Source organism: Ailuropoda melanoleuca, chromosome 11 (assembly GCF_002007445.2).
Source record: "Ailuropoda melanoleuca isolate Jingjing chromosome 11, ASM200744v2, whole genome shotgun sequence".
Classification (NCBI taxonomy): Eukaryota; Metazoa; Chordata; class Mammalia; order Carnivora; family Ursidae; genus Ailuropoda; species Ailuropoda melanoleuca.
In genome coordinates, this window is record NC_048228.1 from 11,473,785 (window position 1) to 11,498,307 (window position 24,523).

The following is a 24,523-nucleotide window of genomic DNA, read 5'->3' on the forward strand; positions in this document are numbered from 1 at the left end:
GAGTCCCATGATGGGTGTAGAGATTACTTAAAAATAAAATCTTGGGGGACCTGGGTGGCACAGTGGGTTGAATATCCATCTCTTGGTTTCTGCTCAGGTCAGAGATCCAGCCCCATATCAGGCTCTGTTAGCATGGAGTCTGCTTGAGACTCTCTCCTTTAAATAAATAAATAAATACATCTTTTTTCTTTCTTTCTTTTTTAAATTTTATTTGAGAGAGTGAGAGAGAGCACAAGCTGGGGGCAGGGAGAGGGAGAAGCAGGCTTCCCCACTGAGCAGGGAGTCAGACACAGGGCTCGATCCCAGGATCCTGGGATCATGACCTGAGCCGAAGGCAGATGCTTAACCAGTTGAGCCACCCATGTGCCCTGTAAATAAATAAATAAATCTTTTTAAAAAATAAAAAATAAAATCGGGGCAGGAGGAAGAAAAGCTAAGTTTCTGGAGCCCATAAATTAAAATCTGATGAGTTAATACTTGCTTAGCCTGGCAGAATTAGTTTAATATAAATTTCTATTTGATTTTAACCAGATGGTTGTCCTTTGGGGTGGTGATGGTCGATAAGATTCCTACAGAATGCAGGTGTTTTTCAGAATTCTGTAGTTGAGTAATTGGTGACTTTACTAATAGAAATTTCACCTCTCCTGTCCAGCTGGGTTTTGGAAAAAGCATGCCTACAAACTGCGTGTGGTTAGACGGGCTTTCTTCAAACGTGTCGGATCAGTATTTAACACGACATTTCTGCCGATATGGGCCGGTGGTAAAGGTAGGTGGGAGATTTTGGTGTCGGTGTCAGGTTACTTCTGACTCCCTATTCTTGGTAGTATTCTGTCCTGTCAACCCCAAGTTGTAGTGTTGACATTCTTTTCTTTAATAACTCAACTTGTCATAGAAGGGCATCTGTCTGTATTAGCTTATGATGTGAGGAAGTATTTTGGAAAACTTATTTTGAACTAGCCAAGATGATTAATTGTGAAACTAATTTGCATAATACTGTTAAATAGAATGTTTCTTAGGGGTTTTGGTAATTTTATCTCATTAAAATTAGTCTGATTATTTAATTATTTACATTCACGCTAATACGTAATTAGGCTTCACTTAAAAAAAACAAGATGACTTTAAAAGGATGCTCATACAACAGAATGTGCATCTAACCAATGTTGGTAATGTACTGTACCTGTGTCCAGCAGGGGAAGGGTCTTTGGACCCCATTCCATTATGTGAAAGGAGGGCTTTTTTTTTTTTTTTTAAGATTTTATTTATTTATTCAACAGAGATAGAGATAGCCAGTGAGAGAGAGGGAACACAGGCAGGGGGAGTGGGAGAGGAAGAAGCAGGCTCATAGCGGAGGAGCCTGACGTGGGGCTCGATCCCATAACGCCAGGATCATGCCCTGAGCCGAAGGCAGACGCTTAACCGCTGTGCCACCCAGGCGCCCCGAAAGGAGGGCTTTGAACTCCTTGAGAGCAGATTCACACTGTCGTGGGCATGGTGCGTAATGTCAGCGTTTCTTTCAGTATAGCTTTTGTCGTTTGGAGAAACACACATCACAAAGACTGCTAGCATAAGTAAAAAATCCAGCAGCTTTAAGTTAAGAATTCTACTTATAACCAGTATTCACTGAAATTTATTGTTGATTCAGTGCTCTACATCGTTTTCTCTCTTTCAAGGGTGGTTTTTTTTGAGCCAAAACTACAAGAATGCTTACTTGAGTGTAGTACAGGACTCAGTCAACATGGAAAATAAAGTAAAATGCAGAAAAACAATATAAAGGCATGCTATACCTCAAGCCACAATATCCACAATTGTAAACGGTCCCTTCACATTTTTATTGTGTGTTTTCACTACAACATGCATCACCAGGAAAAGCCTGATATTTTTTTTCTAGAATAAAAAATACATAAATATATTTTTTCTTGGCAGCATCCTTGAGACAGGATTTTCTTGGGACTGACACTAAATAGTCTAGTGGATGAGGTTCTACTTATTTGGTTTTTGTTTTGTTTTTTTGTTTTTTATAGGTGGTGTTTGACCGCTTAAAAGGCATGGCCCTGGTTCTCTACAATGAAATTGAATATGCACAAGCCGCTGTAAAAGAGACCAAGGGGAGGAAAATCGGCGGGAATAAAATTAAGGTGTGCAGAATGACTTTAATCAGAAGTAAACAAAATCATACTGAGATCCCACCCTCTTAACGCGTTCTGTAGGTGGCCAGCAAGGGGAGTGGTTTACAGTATATGCACTGAGGTCCCGTTTTTAAGAAAGGGAATGTTATTTGTGTACTTGGCTACTTGAGGCCAAAGGGTCGTTAGCCAAAGGATTTTCCCTAGAAGTCGTGTCATTCAAGGAAATGTGCTTCTTCACACCCCAGGTACGTGACGCTTACATGTGTGCTCTTGGTGCAGGCTGGCCCACATTCACCTGTGGTACAGTATCTGCACACCCAGGAGCTCGAAGTGTCACGCATTCTAGCTTCCTGAATGATCCTCTCTTCCTCTTCTTTCCTCCTCTCCTAAAGAGTGGGTAACCACTGAACAGTCCATCTTTGTCTGCTGTTTTTGTTTAAAAACTCCTGTTCATAATAACTTGAAGGAGTTTATGCACTTAATACCTGTGATGGTTAAATTGAAACAAGTTTTGAAATAAGATATTGATAGATGATGGGTATCCTAGGCTTAAATGACTCTGAGGCGCAGCGGTGAGTGAAGTTTAAATGTTCTTCCATATTTTATTTTTATGTTCTAACTGCGGTTCCAACAAATTTAAGTGCAACACAGATTTCTGGGTTTAGTTGATCTGATTATTTGGCAATGTAGAGTCTCGATAGGTATTGTTTTAGTTTTCCATTTTGCCTTCTCCGCTCCTTCAGTATTAGGTTCTGGAACCTTAAATTACATAGTGCCTTGTTGAGATTTGTGTTGGAATTGAGAGAGATTTCATGTTAACAGAATACAGTTTCAGTTAGGACTGTTTCACTTAGTTGAGACAGATTGCTCTTACTTGAAGTTTACCAGAGGGCTGTGTTGGGAAGGATTTTCAAATTTGAAAATTTGAAACTTGAAAATGCAAAACTTGAATCAAACACCTGCTATTCTTTCTTTTTAAGGTGGATTTTGCAAATCGGGAAAGTCAGCTGGCATTTTATCACTGTATGGAAAAATCTGGTCAAGATATTAGAGACTTTTATGAAATGTTAGTAGAAAGAAGGTATGTATTTTTTTTTCCAAGCAAGAAGGTATGTATTTTAAACATACCAGCATAGCTTGAATTTTATTCAAATACATCAAATTTAGATGGGATTAAATTTTACTTTTCACCCCTTATTTCTACACTTACCCTGAAAAAACTCCTTTCCTTTTATCCCCTCATACAGAAACCCAGGTTTATTTTTATGAATCCAGTTTTCAGGTGGCTTGTGGGATTTAGGTTAAGCTAAATACATTTCTCACTCAGTGCTCCTAGAATTTGAAAGAGTTACCGTTTTGCTAGATTAACAGTTTTAAATTAAATATGATAACATGTTGAAGGGCACTGCAAACTCTTAAGTGCCCTGTATATTTAGTAATGACAAAATCCAGATTATTACTGTGCATGTGCTCATACTGTTAGTCAAAAAAAAAAAAAATGAGGCGCCCCTGGGTGGCTCAGTCGGTCAAGTGTCTGACTCTTGATCTTTGCTCAGGTCTTGATCTCAGTCAGGGTCTTGAGTTCAGGCCCCACATTAGGTTCCACACTAGGTGTGGAGCCTACTTTAAAAAAAAAAAAATTGGGGGCGCCTGGGTAGCGCAGTCGTTAAGTATCTGCCTTCGGCTCAGGGCGTGATTCCAGCGTTCTGGGATCGAGCCCCACATCAGGCTCCTTCTCTGGGAACCTGCTTCTTCCTCTCCCACTCCCCTTGCTTGTGTTCCCTCTCTCACTGCCTATCTCTCTCTCTGTCAAATAAATAAATAAAATCTTTATAAAAAAAATAAAAATAAAGAAATAAAAAAATTTTTTTGATAAGATTATCAAGAGCTTTCTTTTTTTTTTTTNGACGCTTAACCACCGTGCCACCCAGGCGCCCCAAGAGCTTTCTTTGCTTTAAATTTGAATCTTCTAGGGGCGCCTGGGTGGCATAGCGGTTGGGCGTCTGCCTTCGGCTCGGGGCGTGATCCTGGCGTTATGGGATCGAGCCCCACATCAGGCTCCTCTGCTGTGAGCCTGCTTCTTCCTCTCCCACTTCCCCTGCTTGTGTTCCCTCTCTCGCTGGCTGTCTCTATCTCTGTCGAATAAATAAATAAAATCTTTAAAAAAAAAAAAATTTGAATCTTCTAAATAATTTGTGAATCAGTAAGCCAAAGCATATATAAATTGATAACTTCAGCAATGTAAAAAGTAAACCTTATTTCCTCTTAATAATTTTTTTGGTCATGGTAATATAGTATCTGACTTTTTTCCTGCTGCTTGTAGGAAACATTGCAGTTCCGAATCATTTTAAGTCTCATAGTTTGAACCAGGCTATCTCTGTTAGCTTAAAACTGTCCCCAAACTGATGATTAACTCTTTTTTTAGACTGATGATACTAAACACCCTTAGTGTCACCAAGTGCTTCAGTAGCTGATCACATTTGAAAATGAAGTCTATCGGGGTGCCTGGGTGGCTCAGTCATTAAGCATCTGCCTTCGGCTCAGGTCATGATCCCAGGGTCCTGGGATCCAGCCCTGCATCAGGCTCCCTGCTTGGCCGGAAGCCTGCTTCTCCCTCTCTCACTCCCCCTGCTTGTTTTCCCTGTTTCGCTCTCTGTCAAGTGAATAAATAAAATCTTAAAAAAAAAAAGAAAGAAAGAAAGAAAATGGAAACTATCATCCACATGGCCAAGCTGTTTGTCCAGACACGCCTCTGTGATTAAGTCTCCTGGAATGTCACCACTGGATCTCCACCCCTGTACATATGTGTTAAAAGGCTGTGTGTGAAAAATGCCTTCAGACACTCTAGTTAAGTGTAAAAGAGGGGTCTAAAACAAGTATGAGTCAGATCCTGATTGTGTTGTCAGAAACCTGTGGAATATATTCCCTTTTTACTACCTGTTCTTGCCACTTAATTTTTGTTTAAGTCATAAAAAGCCATGTGTATTTTTTGAGTCCTTTCCTTGTGGAATATTCTGTGGCAGTCATTGAATACTGGGAAAGTTTTTTAAATATTTATTTATTTTTTTTTAAAGATTTTATTTTTAACTAATCTCTACACCCAAATGTGGACGTGAACTTTATAACCCCGAGACCAGGAGTCTCATGCTCTACCAACTGAGCCAGCCATGTGGCCCTGGGAGTTTGGTTTGTTTGTTTGTTTTTTTTAAGATTTTATTTATTTATTTGACAACACAAGCAGAGGGAGTGGCAGGGAGAGGAGAAGCAGGTGCCCCACTGAGCAGGGAGCCTTATGCGGAGCTCGATCCCAGGACCCTGGGTCATGACCTGAGCCAAAGGCAGACACTTAACTGACTAAGCCACCCAGGTGCCCTCCCATACACTTACTATGTTCAGAAAGTTTCCTTTTATTCCAACTTGGATGAGGTGTTTGTTTGTTTTTGTTTTTGTTTTAATCAGGAAAGGGTGCTGGATTTTTTTCATCAGTTGAAATGATCATGTGTTTTTTCCTTCATTCTTTTAATGTGTATAATATTGATTGAATTTTGTGCTTGAACCATCCTTGCATTTTTTTAAAAATAATTATGCAATAGTGATTTAATGAAAGTTTTTAAAGTGGGTTATAAAGCAGTAGGTACAGGGGCGCCTGGGTAGCACAGTCGTTAAGCGTCTGCCTTCGGCTCAGGGCGTGATCCCAGCGTTCCGGGATCGAGTCCCACATTGGGCTCCTCCGCTGGGAGCCTGCTTCTTCCTTTCCCACTCCCCCTGTTGTGTTCCCTCTCTCGCTGGCTGTCTCTCTGTCACATAAATAAATAAAATCTTAAAAAAAAAAATTAAAGCAGTAGGTACAGTATGACCCAATTTTATAAAACACAAGTATGTATATGCAAAGAAAAAAGACGGAGAAATGTATACACATACACACAGAATACGTAATGTATATACATATACATAAATTTATATATAGCGGCATTTGTATTTTATTTCAGGGTGGTTAGATTATTAATGATTTTTTTATTAGCATATAATGTATTATTTGTTTCAGGGGTACAGATCTGTGGCTCATAATTGTTACACAATACACAGCACTCACCATAACACATACCCTGAGGAGTTTTTTTTATTTTTATTTATTTATTTTTAAGATTTTATTTATCCATTTGAGAGAGAGAGAGAGAGACAGAGATACTGAGAGAGCTCACAGGCAGGGTAGAGAGGGGGAAGGAGGCTTCCTGCCCAGCAGGGAGCCTGACGTGGGGCTCGATCCCAGGACCCTGGGATCATGACCCAAGCTGAAGGCAGACGCCCAACCGACCAAGACACTCAGGCGCCCCTGGGATGGTTTTTTAAATGAAAAATGTACCCCACAGTCAAATTCCCAAAAGCTTGAACTTCTGAGGATTTGATAGTTTTTCACTAGTAGACTGGAATCCACTGCCCTCTAGCCAGAAAGTCAGTTTTGATACAAGGCTTTCCTGTGTCAGTTTGTGTAGTGTGTGTGAGAGAGGGTGCATGTGCATATATTGGAGAATATGTGGGTTTGTGGAAAGAGAAAAACGTTTTCCATTCTGGGTCCCCAAGTAGCAGTTTGAAATCATTGTTAACATTTTAAGTGCTTATAGGAATCCTTCCCCATAAGCTAGTGGAAGATGTGTTGGTGGTCTAGTGGCACCTAAAACATAAAACATCCACTATTAAAATCTTCTGTGCATACAGTAAATATTTTTCAAAGGATAGTGTCTTGTGAGGGTTGTATAATGCTGTGTGGGTGTTCGTTTTTGTATATTAACACTTAAATTCACCCATTTTACTGATAATCTGGCTCTGGCTTTGTTCTTTTGCTCTTACCCATGGTTATTTATCCCTGTTGAATGGAGTTTATCTCCTGATATAGGAAGCAGGAGGATGAGGGACCTAAGCGTGACTCAGTTTTGCCCTGTTTGGTTTCAGATGGCAGTGCTTACAGAGTGCATTCCTTGCTTGCAGTAGAACGAGGGGGTCTTTGCCCTTTCCATAGAGTGGAATGAATTCATCCCACTGAATAGTTAATGCATGAATGAAAAAAATGCTTTACCTCTAATGATAGCTTAGCTCAGGAATGCAGTGACCGATTTGCATAGGGCACTGCAGTTTAAAAATAGCATTTCATTAATTCCCTCAAACACTGTGTCAGAGAGGTAGGGCCGAGACTCTTCTCTGTTACTTTTGGTGGGAACTGAAGATCAGATGACTTCGCTGATAAGGTCACAGGCTAATAAGACATCGTTTGGGCTGGAGATAAGCCCAGTGCTCCTACCTGCTAGTGCATTGAGCTTCACACTTTACCAGAATAATTCTCAAGATGAATTTACAAGATCCTATTATGCTTTAGGTGAATTTCCCACCTTCTTAGGGGAGTTTCGATATCGTGCAGTCATGTGAACAGTTAACCTCAAAACCTGGCTTTTCCAGGTTCTTCGGAGACCCTTTTGTCCAAGGTATCAGTGTGCAGTTGTACTGTCTCCTGGTTGACTTGCATTCTTTGAGGGCAGGAACACTCATTTCTTTTGGTAGTCAGGGGGCCCAGCAAAATACGTGCCAAGTCAGTATTTATTTAACTGAGTAGTGCTCCACTAATGTTTACACGTATACCTTTTTTTTTTTTTTTAAGATTTTATTTTTATTTATTCGACAGAGAGAGAGACAGCCAGCGAGAGAGGGAACACAAGCAGGGGGAGTGGGAGAGAAAGAAGCAGGCTCATAGCAGAAGAGCCTGATGTGGGGCTCGATCCCATAACGCCGGGATCACGCCCTGAGCTGAAGGCAGACGCTTAACCGCTGTGCCACCCAGGCGCCCCTACACGTATACCTTTAATTTATGTAACTTCATATTTTTGGACATAGTTTTAGTCTGATTAATCTAAAACATACCTTGAGACTGTTTTTACAGTATGATTTTAAGCCTACTGTTAATGTGGGCAGTGAGCGAGTGACCATTGTAGGTGTCTTAATCACTTTATATTAGAAGGCATACAGTATGTTTACCTTTATGTATGAAAAGGTGCTTCCTTGGAGTTCGTTATTTACGTTGGCGATGAATTAAATTAGCTGAGTTCTGTGCCTAGTAACATTTATTTTAAGGTAGCTGGCCGTTATTTAGGCGAAGAATCTGATTCCTGTGGAACTTGAGAAAGATCATCTTGAATCCAGTTAAGCAAAATGATGCAGATATACCATCAGATGTTCTCTTTGGACTGAGAAATTCCATATAAATACATAGAATAATGTGTTACTGATGCTTCAGTGTTTGAATGTTAAGTCTTAGATGCTTCATTTGCTGTGGAGAGTGGGATAGAACATCACCCAGTAGTAGCTTTGACATATTTTTCGAAGGCTCATTCTCTCAAAAGATACTTGAGTGCTTCCTATGAGCCAAACACTGTTACAAGACGACCCCAAAAAAGCTCATGCCTTTAGGGGTTTAAACTGTAGATTTTTTATGTTTCAGTAAGCCACTAACGGCATTACTTTATAGAATGTATGACCTGCTTGAGGGAACAGAGATGGAGAGTGAACAAGAGTGAAAGAATTGGTCTCTATTACGGGTACATTTCATTTTATCCATCATACATGTTCTTGTGTGTAAATTTAATCCTATCTTGAATGCCCTGGGATAGGTCCCTATAAGAGAGAACCACAGTGAATTCCTTTACAACTGAGGAATCCTCTCACAAAGCTTGTGTTCAGTTGGTGGCTTGGGGAAAAGTAACATTACTGAAGGCCAAGTATGTGCCTCACATTATGTCAGGAAAGTTCTTAAAACTGTTCTTTAATCCTCTTAAGAGCCTTATGAGGAAGGGTTACCACCATTTTACAAGTGAGGAGACAGCCGAGGGGGACTGGCCCCCAACGTGTTTTTTTTTTTAATTGTGAATTGAGAGAGAGGTATTACCAGTATTATATGGGTCACGTAGGTGGGAGGATTTCAGTTAAATTATTCTCTATTTTTCCCAATAATGCATTTGTTTCCCAGGTTGTAGTAAGATTATCTTTTGACAGAAAAGTAATCATGAAAGATTTGGAAATGTGGGGATATAATAATGTTTAATATTAGTGTTTATTACATAAGTCATGACACCTCAACCAAAAGAATAAAAAAGGGCTGAAGTGCTGTCTAGTAGAAACATAGTGCAAACTAAATTTGTGGATTTAAATTTCCTATTAGACACAGTAAAAAATGAAAAGGTAAAAATAATTTAACTCTCAGTATATCTAAAATATTACTATTTCACATACAACCAACCTAAATAAATTACTGAATTTTTTTTTTTTAAACTAAATCTAAGTCCGCTGTGTATTCTGTATTCACATCTCAAATTTCAAGTTCTCAGTAGCCACATGAGAACTTGTGGCTGGCTATGGACGGTATTGGACGGTCCAGGTCTAATTGAGTAAACCATGGCAAAGATTTTTTTTTTTTTAAAGATTTATTTATTTGAGAGAGAGCAAGAGCAAGCGGGGGAGGGGGAGGCGGCAGAGGGAGAGGGAGAAGCAGACTCCCCTCTGAGCAGGGAGCCCACCATGGGGCTCAATCCCAGGACCCCAGGGTCATGACCTGAGCCAAAGGCAGACGCTTAACTGACTGAGCCACTCAGGCGCCCAAGATTTTTAGAAGCAGGACTTTGTAATCTCATGTGTGTGATTTAATGTGTCAGTGACAAAACAAAAGAACTAACACATTCTTTTTCATATTTGGTAGAGAGGAACGAAGGGGATCTTATGACTATAGCCAAGATCGCACGTACTATGAGAATGTACGTACTCCAGGCACATACCCTGAGGATTCCAGACGGGACTATCCAGCCCGAGGGAGAGAATTTTATTCGGAATGGGAAACTTACCAAGGAGACTACTATGAATCACGGTACTACGACGATCCTCGGGAATACAGGGATTACAGAAACGATCCTTACGAACAAGACATTCGGGAGTACAGTTACAGGCAAAGGGAAAGAGAGAGAGAGCGTGAAAGGTTTGAGTCTGACCGGGACAGAGACCACGAGAGGAGGCCAATTGAGCGCAGTCAGAGCCCAGTGCACTTGCGACGCCCACAGAGCCCTGGAGCGTCTCCCTCACAGTCAGAGCGGTTGCCAAGTGATTCTGAAAGGAGGATTTACAGCCGATCCTCAGATCGGAGTGGGAGCTGTAGCTCACTTTCCCCTCCAAGATATGATAAACTCGACAAATCTCGTTTGGAACGCTATACTAAAAATGAAAAGGCAGATAAAGAAAGGACTTTTGATCCTGAGAGAGTGGAAAGAGAGAGACGCTTAATAAGGAAGGAAAAAGTGGAAAAGGACAAAACTGAAAAGCAGAAACGAAAAGGAAAAGTTCATTCCCCTAGTTCTCAGTCTTCCGAGACAGACCAAGAAAATGAGAGAGAACAGACCCCTGAAAAATTAAGGAGTTCTAATAAACTGAGCAGAGAGAAAGCTGACAAAGAAGGAATAGCAAAAAACCGCCTGGAGCTCATGCCCTGTGTGGTTTTGACACGAGTGAAAGAGAAAGAGGGGAAAGTTATTGACCACACTCCTTTGGAAAAGCTGAAAGCTAAGCTTGATAATGACACTGCCAAGTCTTCTGGCCTGGATCAGAAACTTCAGGTCTGTCCGACGGAGGCTGCGAAGTCTGACTTGTCTAAACTGGAATCCGTCCGAGTGAAAGTGCCGAAGGAAAAGGGACTGTCGAGCCACACGGAAGTAGTAGATAAGGAAGGTAGGCTTAAGCCCAGGAAGCACCTGAAACCAGAGCAGACTGCTGACGGGGTCAGCGCTGGGGACTTGGAGAAGCTGGAGGCGAGGAAGAGGCGTTTTGCAGATTCCGGTCTGAAAGCAGAAAGGCAAAAATCAGAAGTCAAGAAAAGTAGTCCAGAGATGGAGGATGCTCGGGTACTTCTAAAAAAGCAGCCTGACCTATCATCTAGAGATGTCATTTTGCTGAGGGAAGGAGAGTCAGAAAGAAAGCCTGTGAGGAAAGAAATTCTTAAACGAGAATCTAAAAAAATCAAACTAGACAGACTTAATGCTGTTCCCAGCCCCAAAGACTGTCAGGAGCTTGCCAGTGTTTCTGTTGGGACTGGCTCGAGGCCCAACTCAGACCTGCAAGCGAGGCTGGGAGAACTGGTATGTGAATCTGTGGAAAATCAAGAAATCCAGTCCAAAAAACCCATTCCCTCAAAACCACAACTCAAACAGCTGCAGTTATTAGATGATCAAGGACAAGAGAGAGAAGATATTAGGAAAAACTATTGCAGTCTTCGTGATGAGACACTTGAATGTAAATCAAGCCAAGAGAAACCACATTCAGTAAATACTGAAGAAAAAATTGGCATTGATATTGATCACACGCAGAGTTACCGAAAACAAATGGAGCAGAGTCGTAGAAAACAGCAGATGGAGATGGAAATTGCCAAGTCTGAGAAGTTCGGCAGTCCTAAGAAAGATGTAGATGAATATGAAAGACGGAGTCTGGTTCACGAGGTAGGCAAGCCCCCCCAGGATGTCACTGATGACTCTCCTCCCAGCAAAAAGAAAAGGACGGACCGTGTTGACTTTGATACCTGCACCAAGAGAGAGAGGAATTACAGAAGCTCACGCCAAGTCAGGGAGGACTCCGAAAGGACTGGCGGCTCTCCCAGTGTCCGGCGTGGTTCCTTCCATGAGGAAGATGACCCCGTGGGCTCCCCTAGGCTCATGTCAGTAAAAGGGTCTCCCAAAGGAGATGAAAAAGGTCTCCCCTATCCTAACATAACAGTCAGAGAAGAGTCCTTAAAGTTTAATCCTTATGATTCTAGCAGGCGAGAACAGATGGCAGACATGGCCAAAATAAAGCTCTCTGTCTTGAATTCTGAAGATGAACTAAATCGGTGGGATTCTCAAATGAAACAAGATGCCAGCAGATTTGACGTGAGTTTCCCAAACAGCATAATTAAGAGAGACAGCCTTCGAAAGAGGTCTGTACGTGACTTGGAACCCGGTGAGGTGCCTTCTGATTCTGATGAAGATGGCGAACACAAGTCCCACTCACCCAGAGCGTCTGCTTTATATGAGAGTTCTCGGCTGTCTTTTTTATTGAGGGACAGAGAAGACAAACTTCGTGAACGAGATGAAAGACTCTCCAGTTCTTTAGAAAGGAACAAATTTTATTCTTTTGCATTGGATAAGACAATCACACCAGACACCAAGGCTTTGCTTGAAAGAGCTAAATCACTCTCTTCATCTCGAGAAGAAAATTGGTCTTTTCTTGATTGGGACTCCCGTTTTGCTAATTTTCGAAACAACAAAGATAAAGAAAAGGTTGACTCTGCTCCAAGACCTATTCCATCCTGGTACATGAAAAAGAAGAAAATTCGGACTGATTCAGAAGGAAAAATGGATGATAAAAAAGATGATCATAAAGAAGAAGAACAGGAAAGACAAGAATTATTTGCATCTCGTTTTTTACACAGCTCAATCTTTGAACAAGATTCCAAGAGATTGCAGCATCTAGAGAGGAAAGATGAAGACTCTGACTTCGTTTCTGGCAGGCTGTACGGGCGGCGGACATCTGATGGAGCAAACAGCACAGCCGATTTGATTCAAGAGCCAGTAGTTCTTTTCCATAGCAGATTTATGGAACTCACACGAATGCAACAGAAAGAAAAGGAAAAAGACCAAAAACCCAAAGAGGCTGAGAAGCAGGAAGATACCGAGGATCACCCTGAGACCCCAGAATCTGCCTCTGAGAGTAAAGAGTCCGAACTGAAGACTCCCCCTCCAAGTGGGCCTCCTCCTGTCACAGCTGTTGCTCCAGAGTCAGCACCATCATCCCTAGAGAAGACGACAGCCAGCGAAAAAGCAGGGGAAGTGCCTCTGGTGACAGAAGATAAGCCCAGGGAGCCGGCTTCTGCCTCCGAAGACGCAAAGCCTGGGGCTGAACAGGCTGCCAGCGCCGCACAGCAAACCGAACAGGCCGACCCGCCCGCAGGACTGGACCCCAGTCAAGATGCTGCTGGGGCTCCATTAGTTGTGGAAGAGGGCTCATCAGCTGACCAGCTGCCTTATCTGGACACCAAGCCTCCAACTCCCGGGGCCTCCTTCTCCCAGGTAGAGGTCGCTGCAGATCCAGAACCTGATAGCACCCAGCCGCTTTCAAAACCAGCTCCAAAGCCTGAGGAAGCTGATGAGCCAAAAGTGGAAAAACCAAACTCAGCTACTAATGTCGAGCCTAACGCAAATCAGAAAGCTGAAGTTGTCCCTGAGGTTCAGCCTCAAGCTTCTGAAGACATCGAGGTTGACCCTCCAGTTGCTACAAAAGATAAAAAGCCAAACAAAAGCAAGCGTTCCAAGACCCCCGTCCAGGCCGCCGCAGCAAGTACCGTGGAGAAGCCTGTCACCAGGAAGAGTGAGCGCATAGACCGGGAGAAACTCAAGCGGTCCAGTTCTCCTCGGGGAGAAGCACAGAAGCTTTTAGAGTTGAAGTTGGAGGCAGAGAAGATTACAAGGACCGCCTCTAAAAACTCAGCCGCAGACCCAGAACACCCTGAACCAAGTCTACCCCTCAGCCGAACAAGGCGCCGGAACGTGAGGAGTGTCTATGCCACCATGGGTGACCACGAGAGCCGCTCTCCCGTCAAGGAGCCCGTGGAGCAGCCACGAGTGACCAGGAAGAGGCTGGAGCGAGAGCTGCAGGAGGCCGCAGCGGTCCCCACGACCCCAAGGAGGGGGAGGCCTCCGAAAACACGCCGTCGGGCTGAAGAAGATGAGGAGACTGAGGCGAAAGAACCAGTTGAGACACTCAAACCAGCCGAGGGATGGAGATCCCCACGAGCCCAAAAATCTGGAGCTGCTGGTGGCCCACAAGGGAAAAGGGGGAAAAATGAGCCAAAAGTAGACGCTGAACGTGTGGAAGTGGCCACTGAGGTGAGTCCCCCAGCAAATGTGAAAGAGAATAACACAAAATCCAAGGCTGATAAAGAAGCAGCAGGAAGTGAACAAAAACGTGACAAAAAAGAAATGAGCACAGATAAAAATGCACTGGAAGCCCCCGTAGTTGAAGTGGTGGAGAAGAAAACAGCCCCTGAGAAAAACTCCAAGTCAAAGAGAGGAAGATCTCGAAACTCTAGGTCAGCAGTGGACAAATCTGCAAATCTCAAAAACGTGGATACCGGTGTCAGTCCCAGTGTGGCGGTGGGCCCCGGGGGGCTGGCGGTGGAGAAGGACGCGGAGGAGGCGGCCGGCCCCGCTGAGAAGAGCGAGAGTCCCCAGGAGGGAAGCAGTTCATCATCCCCGTTGAACAGCGATCCAGCCCCTCCGGACAAGGAAGCGGAGGCAAAGGAAGACGTGTCTGCCTCTGCGCCGTCCCCAGAAGCCAATCGGTTAGCCAAGCAGATGGAGCTGGAGCAGGCTGTGGAGAACATCGCCAAGCTCACCGAACCCTCCTCCGCGGCCTTCAAGGCGGCGGCCTCGGACGCACCAGAGGGTCTCTCTGCTGAGGACGGGGACAAGCCGGCACACCAAGCAAGTGAAACGGAACTGGCTGCAGCCATTGGGTCCATTATCAATGACATTTCTGGGGAGGCAGAAAATTTCCCAGCAGCTGCACCTTACCCTGCAGAATCCCAGACAGATCTTCAGCCCCGCTCTCAAGCGCCGCAGCCCCCGGGGGAAGGAATGGAGCCTGAGACCGATGAGGCCGTCTCTGGCATCTTGGAGACCGAAGCTGCTACAGAATCTTCTGGGCCACCAGCCAGTGCCCCTGACCCCTCAGCAGGCCCAGCAGATACCAAGGAAGCTGGGGGGAACAGCAGTGAGACCTCCCACCCAGTGCCAGAAGCCAAAGGAGCAAAAGAAGAAGTCCCTCTTGCTCGGAAAGAGAAAGGGCGCCAGAAGACAAGTCGATCACGTCGCAAACGGAATACAAATAAGAAAACGGGGGGCACTGCAGAGACCCACGTCCCTGAACCTGACCAAGTTCAAAGCAAGAGTCCCGCTACAGATGAGGGGACGGCAGTGCCAGCCCCAGAAGCTCCACAGGAAGAGCAGCAGAGAGAAAAGCCCCAGTCCGCTCCGCCTGAGTGCTGTGCTCCGGACCCAAGCAAGACTCCATCCGTCGAGAATCCGTCCCAAGAAAGCAGTGTTGAAGAAAAGACCCCCACCAGAGCGTCTGCGCTCCCAGACCTTCCCCCTCCCTCCCAGCCAGCGCCAGTGGAGGATGAACCTCAAGCCAGGTTCAAGGTGCATTCCATCATTGAGAGTGACCCGGTGACCCCACCCAGTGACTCAAGCACACCCACCCCCACAATCCCTTCGGTAACGGCAGCAAAGCTCCCACCCCCTGTTGCCTCTGGGGGGATCCCACACCAGAGTCCCCCTCCTAAGGTCACAGAGTGGATCACCAGGCAGGAGGAGCCTCGGGCTCAGTCCACTCCATCTCCAGCTCTTCCCCCAGACACAAAAGCTTCTGACATGGACACCAGCTCCAGTACACTGAGGAGGATCCTTATGGACCCCAAATACGTCTCTGCCACTGGCATCACTTCCACGAGTGTCACAACTGCCATTGCAGAGCCTGTCAGTGCCGCCCCTTGCCTGCACGAGGCACCACCCCCGCCTCCAGTTGAGCCTAAAAAGCCACTCTTAGAAGAAAAACCAGCAGCTCCGGTACCCAACACCTCTGACACACAGGCCCCAGAGGTTCCAGTAGCCGCTGAAAAGGAAAAGGTGGCTCCGGTCATTGCTCCCAAAATTACTTCTGTGATTAGCCGGATGCCCGTGAGCATTGATTTGGAGAACTCGCAAAAGATAACTTTGGCAAAACCAGCCCCTCAAACCCTGACTGGCCTGGTGAGTGCTCTGACCGGCCTGGTGAACGTCTCCTTGGTCCCAGTGAATGCCCTGACCGGCCCCATGAATGCCCTGAAGGGCCCCGTGAAGGGCTCAGTGACCACGCTGAAAGGTTTGGTGAACACTCCTGCTGGCCCCGTGAACGTTCTCAAGGGGCCAGTGAATGTCCTGACGGGGCCAGTGAATGTTCTCACCACTCCGGTGAACGCCGCTGTGGGTGCGGTGAACGCCGCCACCGGCACGGTGAACGCCACCACGGGCGCCATGAATGCAGGCGCAGTGACCGTCACAGCTGGGGCAGTGACTGCCGCCTCTGGCAGCGCGACTGCCACTACAACAGGCACAGTGACGGTGGCAGGTGCAGTGATTACACCGTCAGCAAAGTGCAAACCCAGACCCAGCACTAATGAGAACAGTCGGTTCCACCCAGGGTCTATGTCCGTGATCGACGACCGCCCGGCAGACACGGGCTCTGGTGCCGGGCTGCGTGTGAACACATCCGAAGGGGTCGTGCTCCTGAGCTACTCGGGGCAGAAGACGGAAGGCCCGCAGCGGATCAGCGCTAAGATCAGTCAGATCCCCCCGGCCAGTGCCATGGACATCGAATTCCAACAGTCGGTGTCCAAGTCCCAGGTCAAGCCTGATTCTGTCGCCCCGTCACAGCCTTCGCCCAAAGGCCCCCCGGCTCCTTCGGGCTATGCCAATGTGGCCACTCATTCTACTCTGGTACTGACTGCCCAGACGTATAACGCATCTCCTGTGATTTCATCCGTGAAGGCTGACCGGCCGTCCTTGGAGAAGCCCGAGCCCATTCACCTCTCCGTGTCCACGCCTGTCACCCAGGGCGGCACAGTGAAGGTTCTCACCCAGGGCATAAACACGCCCCCAGTGCTGGTTCACAACCAGCTGGTCCTCACCCCAAGCATAGTCACCACTAATAAAAAGCTTGCTGACCCCGTCACCCTCAAAATAGAGACCAAGGTCCTCCAGCCGGCGAATCTGGGGTCTGCTCTCAATCCCCACCACCCTCCTGCTCTGCCCAGCAAGCTGCCTGCAGAAGTGAACCACGTCGCCTCGGGGCCCAGTACCCCAACAGACCGAACGGTCTCCCATTTGGCAGCCGCAAAGCCAGATGCACATTCTCCTCGACCCAGTGGGCCTGCTCCGTCCCCGTTCCCGAGAGCGTGCCACCCCAGCAGCACCGCGTCCACCGCTCTCTCCACTAACGCCACAGTCATGCTGGCGGCAGGCATCCCCGTGCCTCAGTTCATCTCTAGCATCCACCCGGAGCAGTCTGTCATCATGCCACCCCACAGCATCACCCAGACCGTGTCCCTTAGCCACCTGTCCCAGGGCGAGGTGAGAATGAACACTCCCACGCTGCCCAGCATCACCTACAGCATCCGGCCGGAGACCCTTCACTCTCCGCGGGCCCCTCTGCAGCCCCAGCAGATAGAGGTCAGGGCCCCGCAGCGTGCGGGCACACCCCAGCCAACCGCGGCTAGTGTGCCGGCCTTGGCCCCCCAGCACCCTCCGGAGGAAGAAGTGCATTATCACCTCCCTGTTGCTCGGGCTGCGGCCCCCGTGCAGTCGGAGGTGCTGGTCATGCAGTCCGAGTACCGGCTGCACCCGTACACCGTGCCCCGGGACGTCAGGATCATGGTGCACCCACACGTGACGGCCGTCGGCGAGCAGCCCCGGGCAGCAGACGGGGTGGTGAAGGTGCCACCGGCCAGCAAGGTCCCGCAGCAGCCCGGGAAAGACGCCGCCAAGACCGCGGAAGTCAAAACGGCCCCGGCCCCCGCCCCCCACGGGGAGGCCCGCATCCTCACGGTCACCCCCAGCAACCAACTGCAGGGGCTGCCTCTGACCCCGCCTGTGGTGGTGACCCACGGTGTGCAGATCGTGCACTCCAGCGGGGAGCTGTTTCAGGAGTACAGATACGGAGACATCCGCACCTACCACGGCCCTGCTCAGCTCACGCACACTCAGTTTCCTGCCGCCACCGCCTCCATCGGTCTACCTCCTCGGACCAAGGCTCCCGCTCAGGTGAGTGCCACACATCAGCCTTCCTCCCCGGGGCAGTTGCGGTGCCACTGTGGCCCCTGACATGTGTTGTCCTTTCCATGAGTTTAAAGAGGCATTCCTGAAATCGCAGGGTGAGGGAATCCGATCTCTGTGCAGAGGCCAGAGACCCGGGAAGGTACTCTCTGGGGGATCGCATGGGGGTGGGGGTGCCTCCTTTGTGCAGGGCTGTGGAGGAGAGTGAGCGGGTGACCTCTTCGCAGAGCCCTCGATCCTGAGTGCCCAAGAGGATCACTGCTGTGGGCCTGACTTCCAAGGGATGCCTGCAGCTGACCCTGCCCAGGAGCCCATGGCAGGGGGTTGGGGGGGAGGTATGGGCAGAGTGCTGTGTATAACACGCTCTCCACTCCGTTCTCTCCCCTGCCGAACTCCAGGGCCCAGCTCCTGAAGGTGAGCCCTTGCAGCCCACTCAGCCTGCACAGTCTACACAGCCTGCCCAACCCGTGCAGTCCACACAGCCTGCCCAGCCCACACAGCCCTGCCAGCAACCCTCCCAGCTCAGCCAGCCGGGCCAGCCGCCAAGCAGCAAGATGCCTCAGGTCTCCCAGGAGGCAAAGGGGACCCAGACAGGAGTAGAACAGCCTCGCCTCCCAACCGTACCTGCAACCAGGCCAGCTGAGCCTCACGCCCAGGTTCAGAGGGCGCAGGCAGAAACAAGCCAGACCTCCTACCCCTCCCCTGTGTCTGTGTCCATGAAGCCTGACCTCCCGGTCCCTCTCCCTGCTCAGGCTGCCCCAAAGCAGCCGTTGTTTGTCCCTACAACCTCCAGCCCTAGCACCCCTCCAGGACTGGCTCTGACACACACTGAAGCCCAGCCCGCTTCCAAACCAGATTCTTCTCCACACTTGACTTCCCAGAGGCCTGTGGATATGGTTCAGCTTCTGAAGGTAAGCCCAGGCAGGGGACCTCCCCTGCTCCCCTCCAAGCTTTGCGCTGTGTTGAATGTCTTAAGGTTCCCCCTTAGACCAGTAAGCTGTTGCCTGGGGCCATGTCCAGCATGGCTCTGCTCTGTAGCCGTGAGCTTACCATGTCTGTCTGTCTCCCCGAGAGCAGAAGTACCCCATCGTGTGGCAGGGCCTGCTGGCCCTCAAGAACGACACAGCTGCCGTGCAGCTCCACTTTGTCTCTGGCAACAACGTCCTGGCCCACCGGTCTCTGCCCCTCTCTGAAGGAGGTCCCCCACTGAGGATCGCCCAGAGGATGCGGCTCGAGGCCTCCCAGCTGGAAGGGGTTGCCCGAAGGATGACGGTAAGCTTTGGGGCCCAGGCGAGCAGCTGCCCTGCCTTCGAGGGACGACTTGGCTTGCCCCCACCTGCCTGTCTCCCTGGCTTGCCCGTGGGGTGTGGTAGTGGCACACCTGGCATGTTCTGTCTCCGGCGGGGGTGGAAAATGCCTCTAGGCTCAGAAACTGGTTTTTTTCAGTCAACAAATAGGGTGGACTTTAAGGTCCTCTCAGGGTTGGCGGGGGGTGCTTTTGTGGTCTCAGGAGCCGAACCCCTAGGTTGGACAGACCTCTGCATGGGGCTGCTGTCTTGAGGGGAGGCCCCTGATGACTGACGGCTGCTTCTGCCACAGGTGGAGACAGATTACTGTCTGCTGCTGGCTCTACCCTGTGGCCGTGACCAAGAGGATGTCGTGAGCCAGACGGAGTCCCTCAAGGCAGCCTTCATCACCTATCTGCAGGCCAAGCAGGCGGCAGGGATCATCAACGTTCCCAACCCTGGCTCCAATCAGGTCAGCCCGATGTCCTCACTTGGGGCACGCACGTAGGGGCTGGTCTAGGCTGTCAAGTCCGGTGGCACGGGCTACCAGGGCCAACTCAGAGTGGTGCAGAGGTGGGCAAAAGGTGTTTTGGATAGAGGACTCGAGCAGAGTGTAGAGGTGGGGCCTCTGTGGCCCACCCTGGAACTAACCCGGGGACCCCCAAGACCATGGAGGTTTTTAGCTCCACGCTGTGAAGGGAAGGTTCCCAGGAGAATAGCTCAGGTGGCTAGTTTTCTGACACTAGGTGTCTCCTGGTGGACAGTCCTGGAGGCATTCGCTGACGGGGAAACGGACTCATCCTAGCTCTGTGTGTTGGGCCCCTTCAGGGCCCCCAGTTGGAAATGTTCAAGAATGGTAGTGGGATGGCTGATGTGGACACGGGGATCCCACTCTTCTCTCTCGTCCCCCTCTCCAGCCCGCCTATGTGCTGCAGATCTTCCCGCCCTGCGAGTTCTCGGAGAGCCACCTGTCCCGCCTGGCCCCCGACCTCCTTGCCAGCATCTCCAACATTTCTCCCCACCTTATGATTGTCATCGCCTCCGTGTGAGCCACTGAACGATCACCGCTCGGTGTACTTCCCCGAGGCTCTGCAGCAAAAAGTAAAACCCAGGACCCCCAGTCATGTGGAGGAAGCAGCTGCCGAAGGGGACATCCTCCACTGCCAGCCGCCAGCCTCGCCCTCGAGCCCGTTCCCCCCCCCAGGCTCAGGGGGACAGACCCCTCTGGGCAGTGGTGCTGCTACCAGTGTGTTTACATGACATTTAGCCCGAGGACAGACCACCAACCGATGGACTCTGCAGACACCTTGGGGCTGGGTTTCTCTCTCCTCTTTTTGGAGAAAAGGAACTGGGCAGTGGAATTAATTTTTTGTTGCTTTTGTTTTTAAGAAACAAAACAGAACTGCCTTTGCACTAAATTAGTGACTTGGACTTCTGCACCGTTGAAGACAGGCTGTGACACTCTGGATGTCTTGGTGTACCTGAAACACACGTTGAGGACTCGAGCGCAGGACTTCAGGCTTCTGCTGAAACACTGGGGTCAAGGAACATTTCATTGGGTTGTTTTGTCCCCACCCTGCCCTTCCCCTTGCTCATTTGGATGTGTCACCTTTCTTAATTCTAATGCCACCACCATCTTTGATTCACCGGATGTACAGTTTACAATCGAAAAAGAGCAAACAGAAGGATTTTCTCTCCTGGTGGGATATGCAGAACTTGGGATGTGTGTATATATAAATATATAATATATATAAATATATATAATACTGACTTAAAAGAAATCAAATTCCCCTGACATACATTTTTTTTAATCTGTGCCAAAAATGTGTTTTCAGAGAAAAATCTTATTTTCATACTCAGACTTTGTATTGTCACTCATTTGTATAAGTGCGCTTCCTTACAGCACGGGCCCTGCCCCCGCGATCTGGAAGTGTCACACACACACAAAAAAGACTGTACAAAAAAGACTGGCTTCCCCTCTTCCTGTTACCTTGACCTCCCCCCCCTCCAACTTCCTAACACTTATTAATTTATGAAACTGGTTTTCTCAGCGCAGTTTTGTTTTGTGTGTCCATTGGATTACAAACTTTATTAAAAAATACAAAACACGTCGAGTGTGGATGTGATTGTCACTTGGTGGGAGGACCAAGGGTCCTTTGCTTAGGGGAATAGCTGGCCCTCATCCCACTTCTCTTTCCCTCCCCAAGTCTGTTCATGGGACCTGCTCCCTTCCTGCCACTTAATCCTCCCCAAGCATCATGTTATCTTGTACAAAAGAGGTTTCTGCCAGACTGAACTTACTTATTTGTTCTTGGGTAATGTGGAAGGCACTTCAAAGTTGGATTGGGCGGGGGGGGGAGGGGGGGAAACCACTTGCCAGGCAAACTCACAAACCTCGTAGGCAAACTGTTGTGTCCCGTCTCTTGCCCCTTCCTTCCTCCCACGGGCCTGGAGTGGGCTGGCCCCACAGCAGCAGTGGCACAGCCTGGCCTGGTGCCAGCAAGGACGGGGCAACTGGACCTGCTACCAGCTGGGGGTGGGGGGAACCCTGGCGGCGGGGGGAATAGGAACACAGGGTCCACAGAGTTGATGGGCTCACTTGAGACAATCACAGGGCTCCTGGAGTGAGGAGGTGGTGCCATCTCTGAGAGAGGGATTACAGCTGCTCGGAGCAAACTGTAGAGGGGCAGAGACGGCATCAGCTCTCCCTGCTGAGGGGTTAAGGATGAGCTAGCTGTGTCCCCCGCCTCCCCCCATCAAAGCTCCTGGCCACGCATTTCTGACCCTCAGCCTGGTCACAGACTCCCATCAATTCAGGGCTCATAAATGTTCCCAAAAGAGTGGGGTATTGGCTTGGCCTTAATCCTGTGAAGTGAGGGGGTAGCCCTCCTGCTTCCCCAAGCCCAACAGAACTGGGCCCATGGCCTGGTGGGCCGGCTCTCTGCCTACCTTGCTGCTCTGGCTGAATGGGCTTCTGAGCTGGGCTCTCTCTGGGTTGCCTGGATCCTGGGAAGCCAACCCAACTGGGCAGAGGGGGAGCGGGGTCACAGCTGTGCTCCATGGCGGAGAGGGGAGCTCAGGTCCTGAAGCTGAACAGGTGAGAAGCCCAAGGAGGAGACTGGATGAGGGGATGGGGTGCACGGAGCCACGGTCTTTCTGGCCCTAAGCGTGCCGCCCACACCCCAACTCAGGACAAGGAAGCCAGCTTTTTTTCTAGACAGGTCCAGAGGCACCAGTCCCATTCTGTGGGAGGGACAGCCTGGCTTTGCCAAGAAACAGGTCGGTGCCAGCTGGTCCCTGGGTGGAGCAGCCCTTCCGTGGCATCGGCCACAGCTCTGCCAGCTCCCCGTCCCACCCCCACAGGGAGCTATAGGCAGCATTAGAAAATAATCAAATTTATTCTCTCTAGGGAACGGGGCCACCCCTCTCAGATCTAGGGTGCCATCCATCCTTAAATAAACAGTCACAAGGAGGGACGCCTGCTCACTCAGCAGGCGGTGGACATTCAGGGGCTGTGGGGGGCATCTCTGCCAGAGCGGGCTGGCCATCGGCCCCGTCCCGAGGGCGGAAGACCAGCTCCCCAGCCTGCAGCACCTGCCCGGCCGGCCACGCGCTGCCTGGCCCGTACTGCTGGTAGAAGTCCGCGTCCGTCTGGAACATGACCAGTGCCTGGGCCGTGTGGATCCGCACGTGCTGGGCAAGGCTGTTCGCATCCAGGAACTTGTCCCCACAGGAGTCACAGGCATAGAGGATGTGGGTGTTGGGGTCTGTGGGAGGTGGGGGCCGTGGTGAGGATGGGGTGAGCCCTCGGGGGTCTACCGGTTTTCACACCCCGGGCGGCCCCTCTCACCTTCCTCCTGTACTTGCTTCACAGCTTTGCTGATCTCGGCCTTAAGTACTTCCGTCTCGTCAGCGGTCACCGCGGCCCCCACTGGTACCACTGCGGGCAAAGGCGGGCAAAGTCCGCAGGGCCTCAGGCCTCAGGCCCCTGCCCCATCGCGCCCACCCCGGAAGCAAGTTGCCCTTGACCCACCCCTGCTGCCTGCAGCCCGCACCTGTGAGCTGAGTGACAGCCGTTGCCGCCAGCGCCTCAGTGGCCAGTGTGACCATGTCATCCACGGTGACCACGCTGACCTCACCCCCCTCCTCTGGCTCCAGGATTTTGATGCCCGCCTTGCCCTGGTGCACGGTCTTCACGTGGGAACGTAGGTTGTCCACCCGGTTGAAACCACGTCCGCACTTGTCACACAGGTAAGGTTTCTCTCCTGGGGGGGAAGGCAAGGTTCTCGCCTGCCGTTGGGGGGGGGGGGAGGACCTCAGTGGCCTCCAGCTTCCCCAAAGCCCTGTCTTTTCCAGCAACAAGTGCTCTGGGGCAGCCACCAGGGCTGCACAGAAGCCTCCAGGGGCCACGTGCCTTCTAGAAACTAGGAAAATGGGGTCCTTACTGAAACTGAACCTCCCAGGCCCCTGCAGCAAGGACCAGCACCCAAGGCTGGGATCTGGAGGGACCGCCCTTCCCACCACCCCCGCCCCCAAGAACGAGGGCCAGAGAAGGCAGGCGGGCACAAGCTCACCGGTGTGGATGATGATGTGCTTGGACAGGTCCCCCACGTTCACGAAGGCCTTGCTACACACACTGCACTTGTGAGGGCGAATGTTGTCGTGGTGGCGAATGTGATTGGCCAATTGGCTGGACTGGACGAACCTGCGGGGCCGCAAAAGGAGGGGCTGTCACCAAAGGGCTGGAGAGTGGTGGGGGTGGCGGGGACCTGGGCTGGGGCCTCCCGCCTCCTCGTCTAGGTCGCGGTGGACCCCGGGGACCTATGCCTGGGCCGGGGCAGCAGTCGGCCCGTTTCCAACCGAGCTCTAGGTTCGTCTGCGGACCCCCTGGACCGAGCGGGCTGCTGGGGGACCCCCACGGGGCCCGGGGCAGGGGAGGGGCGGCGGGGCGGGACCTCTTGCCGCAGCGCTCGCAGACGTAGGGCTTCTCCCCGGTGTGCTGGCGCACGTGGGCGATGAGGGAGCTGGCCTGCGTGAAGGCCTTGCCGCACATCACGCACTGGCACGGCTTCTCGCCTGCGGACAGGGGGCAGGGCAAGGGTCGGCACCAGCGCCCCAAAAAAAAAAAAAAAAAAAAAAAAAAAAAAAAAAAAAAAAAAAAAAAAAAAAAAAAAAAAAAAAAAAAAAA

The 24,523-nt window shown here is 49.7% G+C and overlaps 2 protein-coding genes across 2 annotated transcripts in view; one reads left to right on the plus strand and one right to left on the minus strand.

Annotated features, from left to right (window-relative positions):
* SPEN (spen family transcriptional repressor) overlaps nt 1–21,443 on the plus strand; it is a 66,533-nt gene extending 45,090 nt beyond the window's left edge. The window contains exons 7-14 of the mRNA XM_034671251.1: nt 653–766; nt 2,022–2,135; nt 3,107–3,207; nt 9,865–18,037; nt 18,448–18,960; nt 19,127–19,321; nt 19,649–19,807; nt 20,253–21,443. Of these exons, the coding sequence (XP_034527142.1) occupies nt 653–766; nt 2,022–2,135; nt 3,107–3,207; nt 9,865–18,037; nt 18,448–18,960; nt 19,127–19,321; nt 19,649–19,807; nt 20,253–20,384 (9,501 nt within the window). The 3' untranslated portion in view covers nt 20,385–21,443. The remainder of the gene's footprint in view (nt 1–652; nt 767–2,021; nt 2,136–3,106; nt 3,208–9,864; nt 18,038–18,447; nt 18,961–19,126; nt 19,322–19,648; nt 19,808–20,252) is intronic.
* A 1,271-nt stretch (nt 21,444–22,714) lies between these two features.
* Nucleotides 22,715–24,523, minus strand: part of ZBTB17 (zinc finger and BTB domain containing 17) — a 28,910-nt gene continuing 27,101 nt past the window's right edge. Inside the window, exons 7-11 of the mRNA XM_034672076.1 lie at nt 24,291–24,451; nt 23,910–24,040; nt 23,391–23,600; nt 23,186–23,275; nt 22,715–23,102 (exon numbers count right to left, since the gene is read on the minus strand). Coding sequence (XP_034527967.1) covers nt 22,819–23,102; nt 23,186–23,275; nt 23,391–23,600; nt 23,910–24,040; nt 24,291–24,451 — 876 coding nt within the window. The 3' untranslated portion in view covers nt 22,715–22,818. The remainder of the gene's footprint in view (nt 23,103–23,185; nt 23,276–23,390; nt 23,601–23,909; nt 24,041–24,290; nt 24,452–24,523) is intronic.